This window comes from Eretmochelys imbricata, chromosome 21 (assembly GCF_965152235.1).
Source record: "Eretmochelys imbricata isolate rEreImb1 chromosome 21, rEreImb1.hap1, whole genome shotgun sequence".
In the NCBI taxonomy this organism is placed as follows: domain Eukaryota; kingdom Metazoa; phylum Chordata; order Testudines; family Cheloniidae; genus Eretmochelys; species Eretmochelys imbricata.
The window spans coordinates 5234954-5252784 of NC_135592.1; the positions used below are offsets into that span (position 1 = coordinate 5234954).

A 17831-nucleotide genomic window follows, 5' to 3' on the forward strand; every position below is an offset into this window, starting at 1 on the left:
CAGGAAAACTGCTATGAATTGCAGTTTGCACTAGTGCAGCTTACACCTACCCAGGCTTGAAAACAAACTGCACTCGTGCAAAACAAGGCTTGATAAGGCAAACCTGATGTTATGCTGGGGATTTGAACTGCTAACTGAAAACCAGGACACATCCCCAGTGTAGTTATGACCTTAGCAACAGTGGCAAATTACAACATCTAAATCCAGACACATCCTTCAGGCAATCTGAGCAAAGGCAAAGCTTCATTAAGCATCTTTGCAGTTTCTCATGAGCATCAGAAATCTGTTTCTATCACATAGATCCTAATCCTATTGTAATGCAGGCAGGATTAAACCGACTGGCTGTTAGCTAAGGCTGTAGAGCAGACTCCTTTTAGGTCTCTAAGCCGTCTCTGTGCCACTAGATGGGACACAACACCACACCCAGGAGGTGTGTGGGTAATACTATCACACTCTTATTCAGTTTGGATAGTACCTTGTAGTTTCCTGGCAGTGCATTGTTACAAGGCTGACAAAGTGCTACCCCTTGCTAGAAAGACCCAGGCCCTAGGAAATCATGGATTTTTTTGGGGGGGTGGGGTGCAAAAAGAAGTACTAGTTTCATCTGCTCTTGAAAGCACTTAGTGTCCAGATCACAGTCGAGGGGTAGATGTCAACCACATTTTTACATCGCTATCGAGAGAGTCAGGATGCTATAGTCTTTGTACAGACTTTTATTCAGAGAAAAAAAAAAGACTTAAGTACAACACAGAAATTCCAGTTTTTTCATTTAATAAATTTGCAGATTCCCAAGTAAAATTCTGTACAACTTGCATAACTACAAATAATTTATGTTTTCAGTGACAGTGACAAACAGCATTTGGCTATGAACACCTTCTCACAGCAGAGAATTATTTCCTGAATGTAACAAGCTTGCTTTAAATGCTACCAAAAACTTATTTTCAACTACTGAAATAGAAAAATAAAGACATTTCCTTTAGGCACGGAATCAGAAGAATCTGATCACAAGTATAACCATTTTACTGCTTACTTATCAGAAAGCGTTCATAAGGAAACAGAGGTAATTTATTTTGCCTCTCAATACGGATTTAAAAAATTTGATAGATGTTCAGAATCCACACTGAGTCTTGCACACGTCCATGCACTTCACCCTGGGATGCTACACTGAGGACACACTAAATATAAGCCTTGGGGTAAGAGTAGTTTGGGGCTGTCTGTTATTGTTGTTTTTGGAGTTTCCTGGACATGAGAGCAAAAGGAACACTGATTATTCTGGAGATTTGATTTTGAAACTGAGGATAAATTTGAATTAAACAAAAGCCGACAGCAGTTCAAGGAGTATCTTTGGCATCATTAAATCTGTACTTTAAAAGGGATAATACATACTTCAAAATAGAAACCTCCAAATAGAAATCTCAACAGGCTCTCGCTCGCAACAGCAAAATCCACAACCCTGAACACAACTGTAATGAGAGGAATCTGGGATCACGAGAAAAGTTTAGTACAAGCATATGACGATTGCTTCAATTTTTCCATTTTCTTCCAATATCACATTCACTGTCTGATGAACAAGTTAGTAATCAGCACGGCAAGAATGACACGCATCTTTCCTGAAAAACCAAAAGAAAGAAAGGTTTCAGAGTAACAGCCGTGTTAGTCTGTATTCGCAAAAAGAAAAGGAGTATTTGTGGCACCTTAGAGACTAACCAATTTATTTGAGCATGAGCTTTCGTGAGCTACAGCTCACTTCATCGGATGCATACCGTGGAAACTGCAGCAGACTTTATATATACACAGAGAATATGAAACAATACCTCCTCCCACCCCACTGTCCTGCTGGTAATAGCTTATCTAAAGTGATCATCAGGTTAGGCCATTTCCAGCACAAATCCAGGTTTTCTCACCCTCCACCCACCCACACAAATTCACTCTCCTGCTGGTGATAGCCCATCCAAAGTGACATCTCTTTACACAATGTGCATGATAATCAAGTTAGGCCATTTCCTGCACAAATCCAGGTTCTCTCACTGCCTCACCCCCCTCCAAAAACCCACCCCCATACACACACAAACTCACTCCCCTGCTGGTAATAGCTCATCCAAACTGACCACTCTCCAAGTTTAAATCCAAGTTAAACCAGAACATCTGGGGGGGGGGGGGTAGGAAAAAACAAGAGGAAATAGGCTACCTTGCATAATGACTTAGCCACTCCCAGTCTCTATTTAAGCCTAAATTAATAGTATCCAATTTGCAAATGAATTCCAATTCAGCAGTTTCTCGCTGGAGTCTGGATTTGAAGTTCTTTTGTTTTAAGATAGTGACCTTCATGTCTGTGATTGCGTGACCAGAGAGATTGAAGTGTTCTCCGACTGGTTTATGAATGTTATAATTCTTGACATCTGATTTGTGTCCATTTATTCTTTTACGTAGAGACTGTCCAGTTTGACCAATGTACATGGCAGAGGGGCATTGCTGGCACATGATGGCATATATCACATTGGTGGATGTGCAGGTGAACGAGCCTCTGATAGTGTGGCAGATGTTATTAGGCCCTGTGATGGTGTCCCCTGAATAGATATGTGGGCACAACTGGCAACGGGCTTTGTTGCAAGGATAAGTTCCTGGGTTAGTGGTTCTGTTGTGTGGTATGTGGTTGTTGGTGAGTATTTGCTTCAGGTTGCGGGGCTGTCTGTAGGCAAGGACTGGCCTGTCTCCCAAGATTTGTGAGAGTGTTGGGTCATCCTTTAGGATAGGTTGTACATCCTTAATAATGCGTTGGAGGGGTTTTAGTTGGGGGCTGAAGGTGACGGCTAGTGGCGTTCTGTTATTTTCTTTGTTAGGCCTGTCCTGTAGTAGGTAACTTCTGGGAACTCTTCTGGCTCTATCAATCTGTTTCTTTACTTCTGCAGGTGGGTATTGTAGTTGTAAGAAAGCTTGACAGAGATCTTGTAGGTGTTTGTCTCTGTCTGAGGGGTTGGAGCAAATGCGGTTGTATCGCAGAGCTTGGCTGTAGACGATGGATCGTGTGGTGTGGTCAGGGTGAAAGCTGGAGGCATGCAGGTAGGAATAGCGGTCAGTAGGTATCGTCTACAGCCAAGCTCTGCGATACAACCGCATTTGCTCCAACCCCTCAGACAGAGACAAACACCTACAAGATCTCTGTCAAGCTTTCTTACAACTACAATACCCACCTGCAGGACAATAGACAATTTTCTTCTCTAATATGTGTGTCTTTTCCTATTTAATAGACAACTCTGGTTAAAATTTATAGGACAACGAGTTACCTCATTTAGGATAGTTCTCTTTCAAAACTGTTCCCAGTTAAATCCTAGCAAGTCCTTATTTTTCATAGTCAGAGAGACTACATAGTAACATGTTACTTGCAAGTCTTCTTGATATTGGATTTCTTTTACTCTGGCAGTAATAGCCCATTTTAAATGCGAGTATCTTTTCCTCCAACAGTGATAAAAGTGATAGCAAGCAGAAAGGATCTCTCAAGTCAGTTACCTGTGTAGCTGGAGACAGTTCTAAGTTAACAGCTGTAGGATGCTGCACATCTCATTAGCTTAGAAACGACATGGGACACCATGTGTTGTTAAAGGCTTATGATCATTGGCCTTCGCTTACAGATTAAGGACAAAATAAGCCTCAGCATCAGAATTCTCATTTACCCTACAAAAGATATTAGGCAGGTGCTTTGTTGAAATATCCTGTAAGCTAAGAATGTGTATGATGTGGATGGGTAGAGTTGAGTCTCTGCCTACACAGGTAACAAGCAATACTTCCATTTCTAAAAATTGTAAAACAGTAAAAAGCAGGCTTCACGGCATCTAAGATGTCTCTTGCAAAGTCAGGACTAAACACAAAGAAATTTAGACTGAAACTAGACCTTGGTGCAAATCAAAAGGCACTACAGAAACCATGGCGCCCAAGGGAACTTGATTTTAAATGGTAGTTTTTCATTTTAAAGCCATTTTTAAAAGCTTTTACACAGTATTAATTAGCAGCAAGACAAAATCTTCACTGTGAACGCTGTAGCGAGCAGAACTTGGACAGCAGATCAATAGGATTACGTTTTTAGTTTGCCATATTCACATTTTACAAGCCTGAAAGTGTTGCAGGCATTTCTGAAGACATTCTGGGCTTGAATCTCTTGGGGTCCAAGGGAAAAGGCTCTGGGTCGCACACCTAGTTTGAGGGTAACTCAAGTATTCCTATTTTGTTAATGGGAGAAGAAAATCAAAAGAGAGAAGACACTTTGGGTTGGGGGATTGGGACAGAAACACTAAGGCCGTGTCCATGCTGGAGCTGGAGATGTAGTCTCCAACTCGGGCAGACATAGCTCCGTGCTAGCATGCTGAAAACAGAAGCATAGCTGTGGCGGCACGAGGGGCAAGACAGCCATCCAAGTACAGTGCCACTGCAGCCACGCTTGTGTTTTCAGCATTCCAGCTCAATCAGCGCTAACGCAGATATGTCTACACCCGAGCTCAAAGTCACAGCTCCAGCGTAGACACACACACTACGTTTCAAACCATCCTTCATCCCCACCCCCTTCCCTCCCACTGGCCAAGCTGAACGCGCCCCGATTTTTCCTTTTTACATGGATCTACAGTTTAAAAATGGAGCTTTCATTGTCCTTGGTTGTGTAAAGGGAGTGATTTGTAGAAGCTGACAAACCTATTTTAAAGTAATATACTGAAAATTTAATCTAACGGCTGAACTTACTAAGTTGTGCAAAAGTGACTACATGCAGTGAGCCTCTGCCGTGTCCCCCGCCCACACCCTCAGGCTGCCGAGGAGATGGGCTGAGGGTAAGATGGATATTTAAGGGCAACTCTTTCTAGTATTACACACAAAAGTCCTACATTAAACATCCTATGTTAAAAGAACATTAATAAGTCAAGAATCTGCCTCATGAGCTTTTACATGGCACCACTCGACAGAACATAATACAGTAACAGAAAAACTCTCTCACCCGGAGTAGATGCCTCACGTAGTGAAGCAGCGGGGAAAACATTGCTTGAAATGAAGTGGAACATAAATACTTTATGCTATTACCGTATCTTACCATGTAAAGTCTATGCATTGAATTATTTTTTAAAATTTTAAATTACTTACCAATAGCAATCATGGTACCAGTGTTCAGCCCTAGAAAGAAAAAAAGTGCAAGGTGAGCTGAAGTGACACATTACGTGAATGCCAGCTAACTATAGGAATCCATTGATTCCTATTGGTGCAACATTTAGTACCTTAAACCACACGCTAAATTAAACAAATAGACTCAAATTAATACCATCATGCAAATTACAGAATTTATAAGGCATACTGGAAACCAGGATTTGACCCCTAGATAATCCAATATTGAAAGAAGAAAGGATACCTGGAAAAGCTGCCTATTACTTGTACGTTGTAATAGAGACATGACGACAGACCTGAGAATTGACAGGGCAAAACCTCTATAAAGATTTCTTCTATTATGAATGAATGCTCTCATTTGCAGAATTCTTATGCATCCTTTTGAGACCAGAGGGCCCTCCCCTCCAGACACTTTCAGGATCTCAGCTGCCAAATTCTGCACTGACCTGAAGAAGAGCTCTGGGGAAGCTTGAAAGCTTGACTCTCCTCACCAACAGAAGTTGGTCCAATGAAAGATATTACCTCACCCACCTTGTCTCTCTAATATCCTGGCACCGACATGGCTACAACAGAACACTGCACACAAATTCTGCACTGGTCAGCCAAATTTTTACCTATAGCAAAAGTCACTAGAGGTGCGGTGTTTGGATCAGCTACCACAAAACAGGCCTCTACACGTAACCACAGGATTAGTGACATCAGGTTCTTTGCCAACCTGTACTTATTTGGGAGCAGAGCAGAAACAGGAGAAGAGTGGTATTTTTATTTTGATACTCCTGCTGTCATTACCAGAGGATCAGTCAACTCAAGCCTAACTGTTACTTACAGAACAAAAAGTGAACTGAGTAGACATCTCATCGGATCTGTATTCATCACTGAGAATTTTTGAATTCTCATCATTGACACTTGACTACCAGTTAAGCCTGTAGCTGCCTGTGCCATTATTGTGCAGAATTCAGACTGACAGTTTCATAGAGCTGGCATTTTAGAGAGAGATATTGAGTGAGTGGCCATCAGCAGGTGGGTATTATCATACAGACCAGTGGGGGAAAAAGGAATTAAGGAAGAGGTAGTTCTGGGTGGGAGACAAGACTACTACCTAGGTATAGGAATTTAATTCCAGCCTCAGTCTTATAATTCACACCTGGGCATAAGGGGCATTCAGGTGAGCATAACTGTATTAGTCTCTAAGGTGCCACAAGTACTCCTTTTCTTTTTGCAAATTGAAGTAAGTGTACAGAATGCTCCAGTTCAATGTGTAAACCAACGCCTCCACCAACCACCTTGAGGATTCTAGGTATCTGAGCACAGTGGTTTTTTCGCTCCCTTTATCATCAGGTTTACCTGGGCTTTCTTTAAGGCCATTTGGGGTTGTGTTCAGAGTAGGTTCCGCAAAAAAAAAAAAAAAAAAAAAAAGGAGATTTACAAGACGATACAGAAGCAACCCACTTATCTGAATATGCTGAACAAAGCCACGCCATGCACGGAAAGACCTCAAAGGCGACAAGACAACTAGAGAGCGATTTTACAAAGTTAGTTTGCAACAAAACATGCTAAAACTGAGTCCCAAGACTGCTCCTTTTCTCTCTCCCCCGTCGACGGATCAAGCACTACCTGCTAGCACACTATTCAACTAAGCAACACAGACAAGCTATTTTACCCATTTCATTTTCCTTAGGATTTCTGTTGAGTTTGCACAGTGACAAGTGTCCACATGCATGCGGACACATTACTCGTACAGCCATGCCAAGAACTAATTCTTTGAACCAGAAGCCATCTACTCCTACACAAAATAATTAGTATTATAGTCCAGTTTTCAAGATGATCCATCTTCGGCCAAGTCAACATGCCTGGAGTGCCACACCCCCTAGGAGCCTGTAAGCGTCTATTCCCTCGCTTGGTACATGGTCTCCCCAATTCTCAAAAGCTGTCATCTCATCCCACCTATGCCTCCAAACTGTTCCCTTACCTCCCTTCGTTTGTAAGTTCTCCCAACACACCCCTGCCTCATGTTTCTTCTCTCCAACACCATCCTTCACCCCCTCCAGCCTGGTTTGTCCTCTTCATTCCACCCTAACTTCTCTAACCAAGCTTTTTAACTGCTCCTTCCCAGACCAGTCGCAGGCCTGTACTCCGCTCCATCCCCCTCTTCCTGTTGGACCCAGCTGATCCTCTCAAGACTGTTGAGCCAGGGATGAGAGTCTTGTAGATGCCCAGGTTATTTTCCCCCTCTGGCTCCTCGGCAGAGTCTCTTGCAGGTTCCTCCTCTAGGATAGGGTGGGATCTGAGTTACTACAGAGAAGTCTTTCCTGGGTGTCTGGCTGGTGAGTCTTGCCCACATGCTCAGGGTTTAGCTGATCGCCATATCTGGGGTCAGGAAGGAATTTTCCTCCAGGGCAGATTGGCAGAGGCTCTGGGGGTTTTTCACCTTTCCCTGCCGTGTGGGGCATGGGTCACTTGCTGGAGGATTCTCTGCACCTTGAAGTCTTGAAACCATGAGTTGAGGACTTCAATAGCTCAGACATAGGTTAGGGGTTTGTTACAGCAATGGGTGGATAAGATTCTGTGGCCTGCTTTGTGCAGGAGGTAAGACTAGACGATCATAATGGTCCCTTCTGACCTTAAAGTCTGTGAGTCTTCCTCTTGACTTCGGCTTTACTCTGGACTCATGCCCGGAACGCTACGTGACGACTGGAGAAACATATCGGCTGCCACTGGATCTGATGCGAGGAACGCCAGGAGCTGGGAGTCCTGGTGCCACAGCTGAAGAATACAGATCACGCTATCATCACTCCGAGAGCTAGAACCATGCCGGAGAGGACCCTGAAGGATGCCACCTGCTGCTAATACGTGGAAAACCTGAAACGGAAGCCGGACCAGGGCAAGGCATTTGAGGTGACGTGCAAGTGGGACCCAGCAACCACTTCCTCCCTGGGAGCAGCTTCACCCAATTTGCCAACTGGAAGTGCAGCCACAGGGCCCAGCTCAACTGCGTCCCACTGAACGGAGCCGTCCACACCATGGGATTAGGGACAAGCGATGCGGGAAGTGCAGCTACGCCAACGAGACGCTACCCCACGTCCTGTGTAGCTGCAAGCCCCATTCGAGAGCTTGGCAGCTGCAACACAATGCCATCCAAGGTCACCTGGCCAGAGCCATCCCGCCATCAGTGGGGAAGGTTGCTGTAAACTCCGCCATCCCCGGAACCAACAGCCAACTGCAACCAGACGTTGTCATCACCAGCAAGGACCGGAAGAAGATCATGGTGGACATCACAATGGCTTTCAAGAACAGGATCCTGGCCTTCTACAATGCCAGAGCTTGAAAGGTAGAGAAATACGCCCCTCTGGCCGAAACCTTGAGAGCAAAGGGTTACCAGGTCCAGACAAACGCACTGATTGTCAGAGTCCTTGGCGCATGGGACCCCAGTAAGGAGCGAGTGCTGAGATAATATGGATTCGGTTAACGCTACACTTGGCTGATGTGGCAACTCATGGTGTCCGACGCCATCAGGTGGTCGAGGAACATCTACATAGAACACATCACTGGACATCGGCAATACCAGGAGGGATGAGCTGGAGTGCCGCTGAGAAGCGCAGTCAGGAAAGTAACAAATACTTTCCTCATGGATCGTATTTTCTAAATGGACAACCGACCTAATTCTCAATTACTGAGGGACAATCTCCACTCATTGATAGATTTTGCTTTCCACGACCAAATCTCTGCACAACTTTTCAAGAGAGAGATGTACCTGAGTATTCGGATTCTAATATCTAAACTGTATTGTTAAATTGATTCACCTAAATTGGGGTTATTGCTGATTATGTGCTCTATGTATCATATGACTTTTAAAAACTAAACTTTATATTTGTAAACAAGCTAAGCACTATACCCAGATGATCACAAGCTAAATATGAGTCAACAGCGTAACACTGTTGCAAAACAAGCAAACATCATTCTTGGATGTATTAGTAGGAGTGTTGTAAGCAAGACACGAGAAGCAATTCTTCCGCTCTACTCCGCACTGATTAGGCCTCAACTGGAATAGTGTGTCCAGTTCTGGGCGCCACATTTCAGGAAAGATGTGGACAAACTGGAGAGAGTCCAGAGAAGAGCAAACAAAATTATTAAAGGTCTAGAAAACATGACCTAAGAGGGAAGATTGAAAAAATGGGGTTTGTTTAGTCTGGAGAAGAGAAGACTGACAGGAGACATAACAGTTTTAAAAGGTTGTTACAAGGTGGAGGGAGAAATCATCTTCTTCTTCTTAACCTCTGAAGATAGGACAGGAAGCAATGGGCCTAAATTGCAGCAAAGGTGGTTTAGGTTGGATATTAGGAAAAACTTCCTGTCACGGTGATTAAGCACTGGAATACATTGCCTAGGAGGTTGTGAAATCTCCTTCATTGGGGATTTTTAAGAGCAGGTTGGACAAACATCTGTCTGGGATGGTCTAGATAATCCTTAGTCCTGCCATGAGTGCAGGTGACTGGACTAGATGACCTCTCGAGGTCCCTTCCAGTTCCATGATTCTATGTACAGACACTCTTTTACCAACTGTCAAGGTTCCTCCCCAACTCTGAACTCTAGGGTACAGATGTGGGGACCTGCATGAAAAACCTCCTGAGCTTATCTTTACCAGCTTAGGTCAAAACTTCCCCAAGGTACAAAATATTCTACCCTTTGTCCTTGGATTGGCCGCTACCACCACCAAACTAATACTGGTTACTGGGGAAGAGCTGTTTGGACGAGTCTTTCCCCCCAAAATACTTCCCAAAGCCTTACACCCCACTTCCTGGACAAGGTTGGGTAAAAAGCCTCACCAATTTGCCTAGGTGACTACAGACCCAGACCCTTGGATCTTAAGAACAATGAACAATCCTCCCAACACTTGCACCCCCCTTTTTCTGGGAAATGTTGGATAAAAAGCCTCACCAATTTGCATAGGTGACCACAGACCCAAACCCTTGGATCTGAGAACAATGAAAAAGCATTGAGTTTTCTTACAAGAAGACTTTTAATAAAAATAGTAGTAAATAGAAATAAAGAAATCCCCCCTGTAAAATCAGGATGGTAGATACCTTACAGGGTAATTAGATTCAAAAACATAGAGAACCCCTCTAGGCAAAACCTAGAGTTACAAAAAAAAAAAAAAAAAAAAAAGATACACAGACAGAAATAGTTATTCTATTCAGCACAGTTCTTTTCTCAGCCATTTAAAGAAATCATAATCTAACACGTACCTAGCTAGATTACTTACTAAAAGTTCTAAGACTCCATTCCTGGTCTATCCCCGACAAAGACAGAATATAGACAGACACACAGACCCTTTGTTTCTCTCCCTCCTCCCAGCTTTTGAAAGTATCTTGTCTCCTCATTGGTCATTTTGGTCAGCTGCCAGCGAGGTTACCTTTAGTTTCTTAACCCTTTACAGGTGAGAGGAGCTTTCCCCTGGCCAGGAGGGATTTCAAAGGGGTTTACCCTTCCCTTTATATTTATAACACCAACCTATATATTTTATTTTATTTTAACATTAGCTTTGATAAAATTTGTGTGTGTGTTATGCCTATGACAAAAATGGGACACAGATACTCAAACTTTACATCATTCTAACATGGCTACTCAAAAGCAATAAGCTCCCTAAACAGCAGCAGGTACCAAAATGTATTTCAAAATAAAGTTATACAACTCTGGATCTTTTCCTTTAAAAAGATGTTAGTCTACAAACACCACAGCACCCAACTGTATGGCTATCCCGCCCCTTCCCCCACCCTCCACTAAACTGCATGAGTTAAACATCATTTTACGATAGGTAAAATTTCTACGATAGGTAGAGTATCAAATTCCAATAACTTCACTGGTGTGCACTGAATGTCTCCCAGTTAGTCACACGCACATTATGTGGACAGTGGGGTTTCTGGGAGAGAAGAACTGCACTATTCTCAAGTTTATATCTACTACTACACAAGATGTTGATGTTCTAGAAAGGCAGATATTCAGCACAAGGCCTAAAAACCAGGAAGAAATGTGGTAAACCTATTCCTCCTCTGAAACCTATTTCAGAGTATGCAGCACAGAAGGCTAAAGTTACTGGAATTTTGCATTTTAGCTGCTCTTAAAGAAGCCTACAAAGACATGGAAGCATTCTGATTTTTTTTTTCTGAAGTCAACCACTAATATAACAAAGAACTGTCCAAAATGTATTTAGAAAGTTTTTATGGATACCGGTGTTGAACTGTGAACCACTTACCCAATAAAAGACGGCTTGCACGTCAATTGAAATGGAAAAGCAACAAAGATACTCACCTTCACAAAACTCAGCTTCTACTGACCATTTTGAATTTTCAAGACACGTAACAAAACGAGACTTTCCAGAGCTCAAAATGTATCCTGGGCGACAGGAGTATTGCAGTTTGGTCCCAACAGGATAGGAATTTTTCACTCCCTCAGGCAGCTCAGCAAAATGCAACCGTGGAGGAGAATCACAAGTGCCTAGCAAGAGAGACAGACAAGGAAGGGAAAAAGTTAACTACGAAAGATATTCAGTAGTCTGTTGTAACAGAATACTAGTTTTTGAGAAGCCACAAATGATTTTATCGGGGACAATTTGGAGGTACTTGTTTTCATTAGAGCCTTGAAGCCAGTTTATTGAATGGGCTTGATACAAAACTATAGTACATTAAAATTTTACATCATTTACCATGTATACATCACCCTGAGCGTGTATGATAACGTAGGGTAAGTACATTGTGCAAAACAAGACATTGCTCCACCTCACAGGTTTTATGATCTAATGCAGCACAGGCTCAGAGAGAGGGTTGCTACCACACAGACTGACATGAAAGAAGGTGACGTACAGGCAAAGACGACTAAGGGAGCAATCTATAGAAGAGTACACGAAACATGTCTGGCATTGTCTCTGAGACAGGTAACTTTCATATTTCTCATGTGATGCATGGAAACTGCATGACAGGCATGAGGACAAGTGCTAGTGAGAAGCAAAGTGGGGAAAGTAACTGAAATACTTCCCGACATACTGTACTGTATTTTCTAACAGCCAACCGATCCTAAATTCTCAATTACCGAGGGACAATATTAACTCGTTGCTATATTTGCTTTCCATAAGATACTCTTAGTATAACCTTTTATGAGTTATGTACCTGCATAATTGGATGCTAATACCTTAACCGTATCACTGAATTTAACAACCGTAATTTCGGATACTGTCGATTATGTACTATATGGTTTCAAAGTCATAAGGTACAAATTTTGTACTTTTGGATAATTTAAGCATTATACCCAGATGTACAGACACTCTCTTCTTAACGTGTGCATTAGATCTTTGTAACGTTAGCTTTAATAAAAAAAATTTAATCTATTTCTGTACAGTCACAAACCTAAGGCTGTAACAGGGGATCTGGCTCATTTTATAATCTTTAGGAGTCTTATACCCTAAACTTTGTTTTACTGAAACTGGTACAGCAAAGAAGCTGCACCTTTACCTCCTGTTCAAAGTGGCTTTTTCTTTTCCCTAGCCTACCTCCAACTACGACAGGAGACATTCCTCATCCTACAGCAGCAGGCACTGGGTATTAACGCTATCTCACGATACAGGACAGAGTTTAACCTCCAAGGCAGAAGCCGTTCCAATGAGCCTTCTCCCGGGCAAAAGCACTCCCAGGGGCTGAAGGCTAGCAGAAGTGTGGTTCCACATCAGCCACCCAGCCACATGCCAACACGCAGGCTGCTCCAGAACTTAGAGATGAAATGTACTTCGTGAAGCCTGAGCCTTCACTGCCAAGGAGCCCTCCCAGAGAGTTCCGAAAAAGAGGCTTGCCAAACAATCCTGCTTGTAAGCCTCTCTCTCCGCCCACTCCCCTTTAGCACTTGAGTTGAAGGATACTGGCATAAAAGCAAAACCTTAGTTTAAGAGTTTATCAACTGTTTGTGACCTGAGAATTAACTTCAATCTTGGAACACTGAGGGGAGACAAAAAACACAGGATGTATTAGAGGCAAAAATTGTTTCCAGGAATGATTCATGAAGTGTCAGTCATTCTTTAGTTTTTCAACAGTAACTAGTTTTCATGATACGTATTTAGGGGGACAAAGCACTAACTGAATTTCCTCAGGTTTATGGGTTTACTTAGCAATCAAAATAGAGTTTTTCTTGGAAGGTGATCGTAGAATAAGAAGGGGATAAAAAACAGACGCTACTAACCTTTGCATTCAGGGGCAGGCCCACTCCACTCTCCATTGAAATGATCTTTCGTTGTACAATGAATGGAGGCCTCTCCAATAAGAGACAAGCCCGGGTCACATTTGTAAGTTACTGCTGAGCCAAAGGAAAACTCTTCTCCACTCTGACCATTATGGGATCCCTGGGTGATATCAGGAGGTGGACGACAAGGTATTGCTGAAGCAAAGAATGTCAACATGAAAATTAAAGTTTCCACTGAAGGTGAACCGAAGAGAGTTTTCACTAAGAAAGTTGTCTCAGATCCCCCCAAAAAGCTATTTATTCATTTGGAAGCATACTTAACATTCCATTTTAACATTTGAAGCAACACCCCTTTCAGATTCTGAAGGTTTGTCTGCTTTTAGGCTTGACCCAACCCAGTACGTCCATTGCTCAAGGAGGATGCTCCATAAAACACCAGCCCCTCTGGAAGATGACCTTAGCAGAGCGCGCTCCTTCCCAACATTAGCCTCAAGGAGCCAGAACCTCTTGCCTGGCATCTCGAGATGTAGTATTATTCCACCAGAAGAAAACTAAGCTAGAAAAGTTCTTTTAGCAGCAGCTGATACTAGACTGGACATCAGCAGCATCATTGATAGACCAAGCCCAGAAAGCATTCAAGAGATCAAATTAAGGTAGAGGCAAATTAATTGTGATTCACTCCAAAAGAGCCTCAGATTTTAAGTGGATAGTCACATTTGGGAAGCATCAAAACTTCTTGGAGTCATTATCATGCCTTTTACATAGTGAACAGGAGGATTACACAGATACAATAGTGAAGAGGACCCATGAGGCCTGTTGGATTGTGCATATTAAAACAGTGCCAGGTGAATAATCTAAAAGGTACCCAAAAAAAAAAAAAAAGATTCTGTAGGAGTCATCTAAACACCATGGTGAAGCACAGTACGATTTCATTCCTCCCCACAACAAAACTGTCATTTGGATTAAATGCCAAAGGAAGAACAGAGACTCCTCTGAAGCGCCAGCTATGCTGCATCATCTCCAGACGTGAACTGTTCTTAAAACCATTAAATTGCTTTACCTTGGCAAAGTGGAACCTCCGTATCCCAATCAACTCCATTTCCCACAATCACACACTGGGCAGAAGTCGGTCCAATTAATCTATACCTAAAGAAAAAAGGTACAAGTTTGTGACTCATGGAAGCAAAGAACTAGTCCCCCGTCCAGAAAGATGGAACATGGTTTCTTTCTGCCAGTAGGTGGAGACAAACCATTGAAAAAGGGATACATCTAACACCACAGGACCAAGGAACAGGGAGGCCAGGTCCAGTACACATCTACCTCGGTACAGCTACAGTAACGCCTCACTTAACATCGTCCCAGTTAACATTGTTTCGTTGCTGATCAATTAGGGAACATGCTTGTTTAAAGCTGCGCAATGCTCCCTTAGAACGTTGTTTGCCAGCCGCCTGCTTTGTCCACTGCTTGCAGAAAGATCAGCCCGTTGGATCTAGCTGGTGGGGGCTTCGAACCAGGGTGGACCGGCAGCCGCCCTGCCCCATCAGCTCCCCTAAGTTCCCTGTGTGGCAGCCGCCCAGCACGCTATCAATTGTCGGGCAGTTCAGCTGTCCCTCCCCCCACTGCCCTGTGCTGCTCCTGTCCTCTGCCTTGGAGTTGCTCCCGGGAGCCTCCTGCTTGCTGTGCGGGGGTGGAGGGGGAAGAAGGGTGCTAATGTCAGGGTGTCCTCCTCCCGCTGTACCCCTTCTCCTCAGAGAGGTGGGGGAGAACACGACAGGGCTCAGGACAGAGGGAGCTTGCTGCCAGCAACTGCTGTCAACTTGCTGATCTACTTAAAAAGGCAATGTACTTAAACTGGGGTCAGCGTACTTAAAGGGGCAATGCACACGTGTCTCTCTCTCACGTGCATGCGTGTGTGTGTGTGAGAGATTGTCTCTCTCTGCCATGCTGTGTCTCCTCCCTCCATTTGTGCTGCCTTGTAGAGTGTGAGGCTACATTAATAACAATGTGTAAACCCTTGAGGGCTTAGCCAAAAGCACTGCATTTCCAAGTCCATTGAGCTGAAGGTCCAGCTAAACCCAGCACACAAAGTTGCAACATACTGACAAAGCTTACACTTGGTCTTCACTACAGAACACACTTAGCATTCGATTACATTGAAGTGAAAGAACTTGAAGAAATCAATCTCCTGTGAAGGCAGGGAACAGTGAGTGAGCACGCGCGCGCACAGATGGGCCCAAGCAGCTGCTAGTTTGTAAAACAGAATTACACCCAAAGACAACCTGCAAACAGCAGTAATGGGAGACAAGACAGCTGCCCTGAGCGGTCACCCACTTGCCATCTCCCTGTTCCAGATTCAAAATTCAAGCATCGTAACTGTCCAAGATCTAACCAGTGGTCTTTAAACCCACAGAACTCATAGGCCTGCATAATTCCAAAGCATGAGGCCCCTATAGGCTACTGTATAGAAAGTCACCAAGTCCTTCAACAAGAGCTTGGAAATTTCTGTGGATCAAACCTATTTCATCCAGAAGGCAGGATATGGACCAATCTACAGGATAAACCAAGGGATTTAACTCCCACCTCTGTGCAGCAGGAGAGCCTGCCTTGCCCCAGGGAGTTACCTCCCCATGCCCAGATACATCTAATTGAGACTGGGCCTGGACATTTCCCACCACCCCAAATATCCCTTGGGAGTCCAATCTCTGCTGCTTGGACAAGCCACCTAAAGTTGTGATACAGAAAAACAAAACTCTACACAACACCTGCATTCCTGTCATTTGTGTGCCCCCGCAATGCAATCCATTCAACTAGCAGGGAGGGCGAAGAGCTTGTGGCAAATTGCCAGCACTACTTTGATGGGTCTCGCGCTCTCTCTTCTTCGGGAGGGTTCAGGGCACCCTTTCTCGCCCCTGAACTGGGGTATTAACTGCCCCACGAGTGTCCTAGAGGAGGAGTGGAGTGGAGAGGGAGGGACCTGGACCCGCCCTCTACTCCAGGTCCCAGCCCAGGGGCCCTCGGGAAAGCAGTAAACCACTAAAGCTAGTGGTTTCTTCTTCTGGGCTACTTCCCTCTCCTGCCCTTCAGCTCATGGGGCTTCCTGCCCTCCCTCTACACAAACCAGGTGTCCCTTTACCTAGGGTCTTGGTCTTCTTAGCCCACCGCAGCACTTCTCCAAACTCTCCTCTGCTTCCCTCCAAACTGCTCTCTGCTCCAACATCCATCCACTCTGCTTGAACTCCTTTCCTTGTCTGATTGAAGCTGGGCGGGGCGGCGGGGGGCTGGTTTATCAGGTGACTGGCTTCAGGCATTCTAATTAATCTATAGCGAACTTTCTTCCTTCTACAGGGAATAAGGCTCCCTTCTAACACTCTCCTACTACCCTCTGGCCATGCTGTATCACAAGCTATTTAAATTAAGTACAAAGCTACCACAAGAACAATGGGTAAAAACTGCCCATGAACAACTTCAGGCTGGAAATTAGAGGGTTTCTAACCATAGGAAAGGTAAGGTTCAGGAACAGTCATCCAATAGTAGTTGTGGGGGCAACTAACTTAGTTTGAGAGAGAGCCAGACAAGTTTATGCGTGCAATTATATGATGGGGTTGCTTGTGATGGCAGGGCTCAGCAACCCTGGGGTTTGTTTCCAGTGTGTGTGTTACATTCCTAAGGCTCACGCGTCAGGATTTCAGCCAGGCACCTGCAGCAGTCAGGAAGGGATTCCACACCAAACGTATTCTGAGTTGCTTTCTTTTATCTCCTTCCTTTGAACCATCAGGGATAGCCATGGCTGAAAATGGGACACTGGATGGGGAAGGCCAGGACTCTGAGGTGGCATCAACCACTCTCACCTCAGTGCTTGACTTACATGCTCAGGCTCTAGTATGTGGGGTTGTTAAGAAATTTCCCCCCAGGTCACATTGGCAGTGACATTGGGGGTTTTCTTGCCTTCCTCTGGAGTATGTGAGTGCAAGTCAATTGCCAGGATTATCTCACTATATATCTCACTTCCACATTTCCCTGCCATGACAGGGACCCGAGGAATTTGTGCACCTCAGGCCCTCCTGTTCTCTGACCATGGCACATAATGGTCTAAGCTCCTGTGGGCTGTAGTATTTTAGACTACATTTTGGTTGAGTTTAGTATGTGGGTCTCTGGGAAGTGTTAGTGGCCTGTGATATACAGAAGGTCAGACTGGAGGATCGCGTGGTCCCTTCTGGCCTTCAACTCTGAGACCTCAAAAATCCAAAACACACCTGCTCAGCGCAAGGAAGTCACAAGCTATTTTTGATTCCCCAAGGCCTGGCAACATAACCCATATGGACAAAAGCAACAACTGCACTTGATGCTATCCTGGGGAATACCGACATCTCTAAGGGAGGGACAGACAAATATTCGCTATTGTAGAGCAGGAAGAGGTCTGCCTCTACCTGGTGCTGCATTTTATGGGCAATATTCTGCCACTAGCTCCCAGC

At 44.2% G+C, this 17831-nt stretch overlaps 1 protein-coding gene across 5 annotated transcripts in view; it reads right to left on the bottom strand.

Annotated features, from left to right (window-relative positions):
- Window positions 1-754: 754 nt before the first annotated feature.
- LOC144278259 (complement component receptor 1-like protein) overlaps window positions 755-17831 on the bottom strand; it is a 34444-nt gene continuing 17367 nt past the window's right edge. For 2 of the 5 annotated variants that reach the window (XR_013348550.1, XR_013348549.1), the window contains 6 exons: window positions 14420-14505; window positions 13360-13554; window positions 11446-11631; window positions 5122-5151; window positions 3285-3515; window positions 755-1610 (listed from right to left, as the gene is read on the bottom strand). Coding sequence is in view for 2 of the 5 variants with exons in the window: in XM_077839501.1 (XP_077695627.1) it covers window positions 1555-1610; window positions 5122-5151; window positions 11446-11631; window positions 13360-13554; window positions 14420-14505 (553 nt within the window). In the remaining 3 variants the exon portion in view is untranslated. The remainder of the gene's footprint in view (window positions 1611-3284; window positions 3516-5121; window positions 5152-11445; window positions 11632-13359; window positions 13555-14419; window positions 14506-17831) is intronic. The other 3 variants (XR_013348551.1, XM_077839501.1, XM_077839502.1) reach the window with 3 other exon arrangements.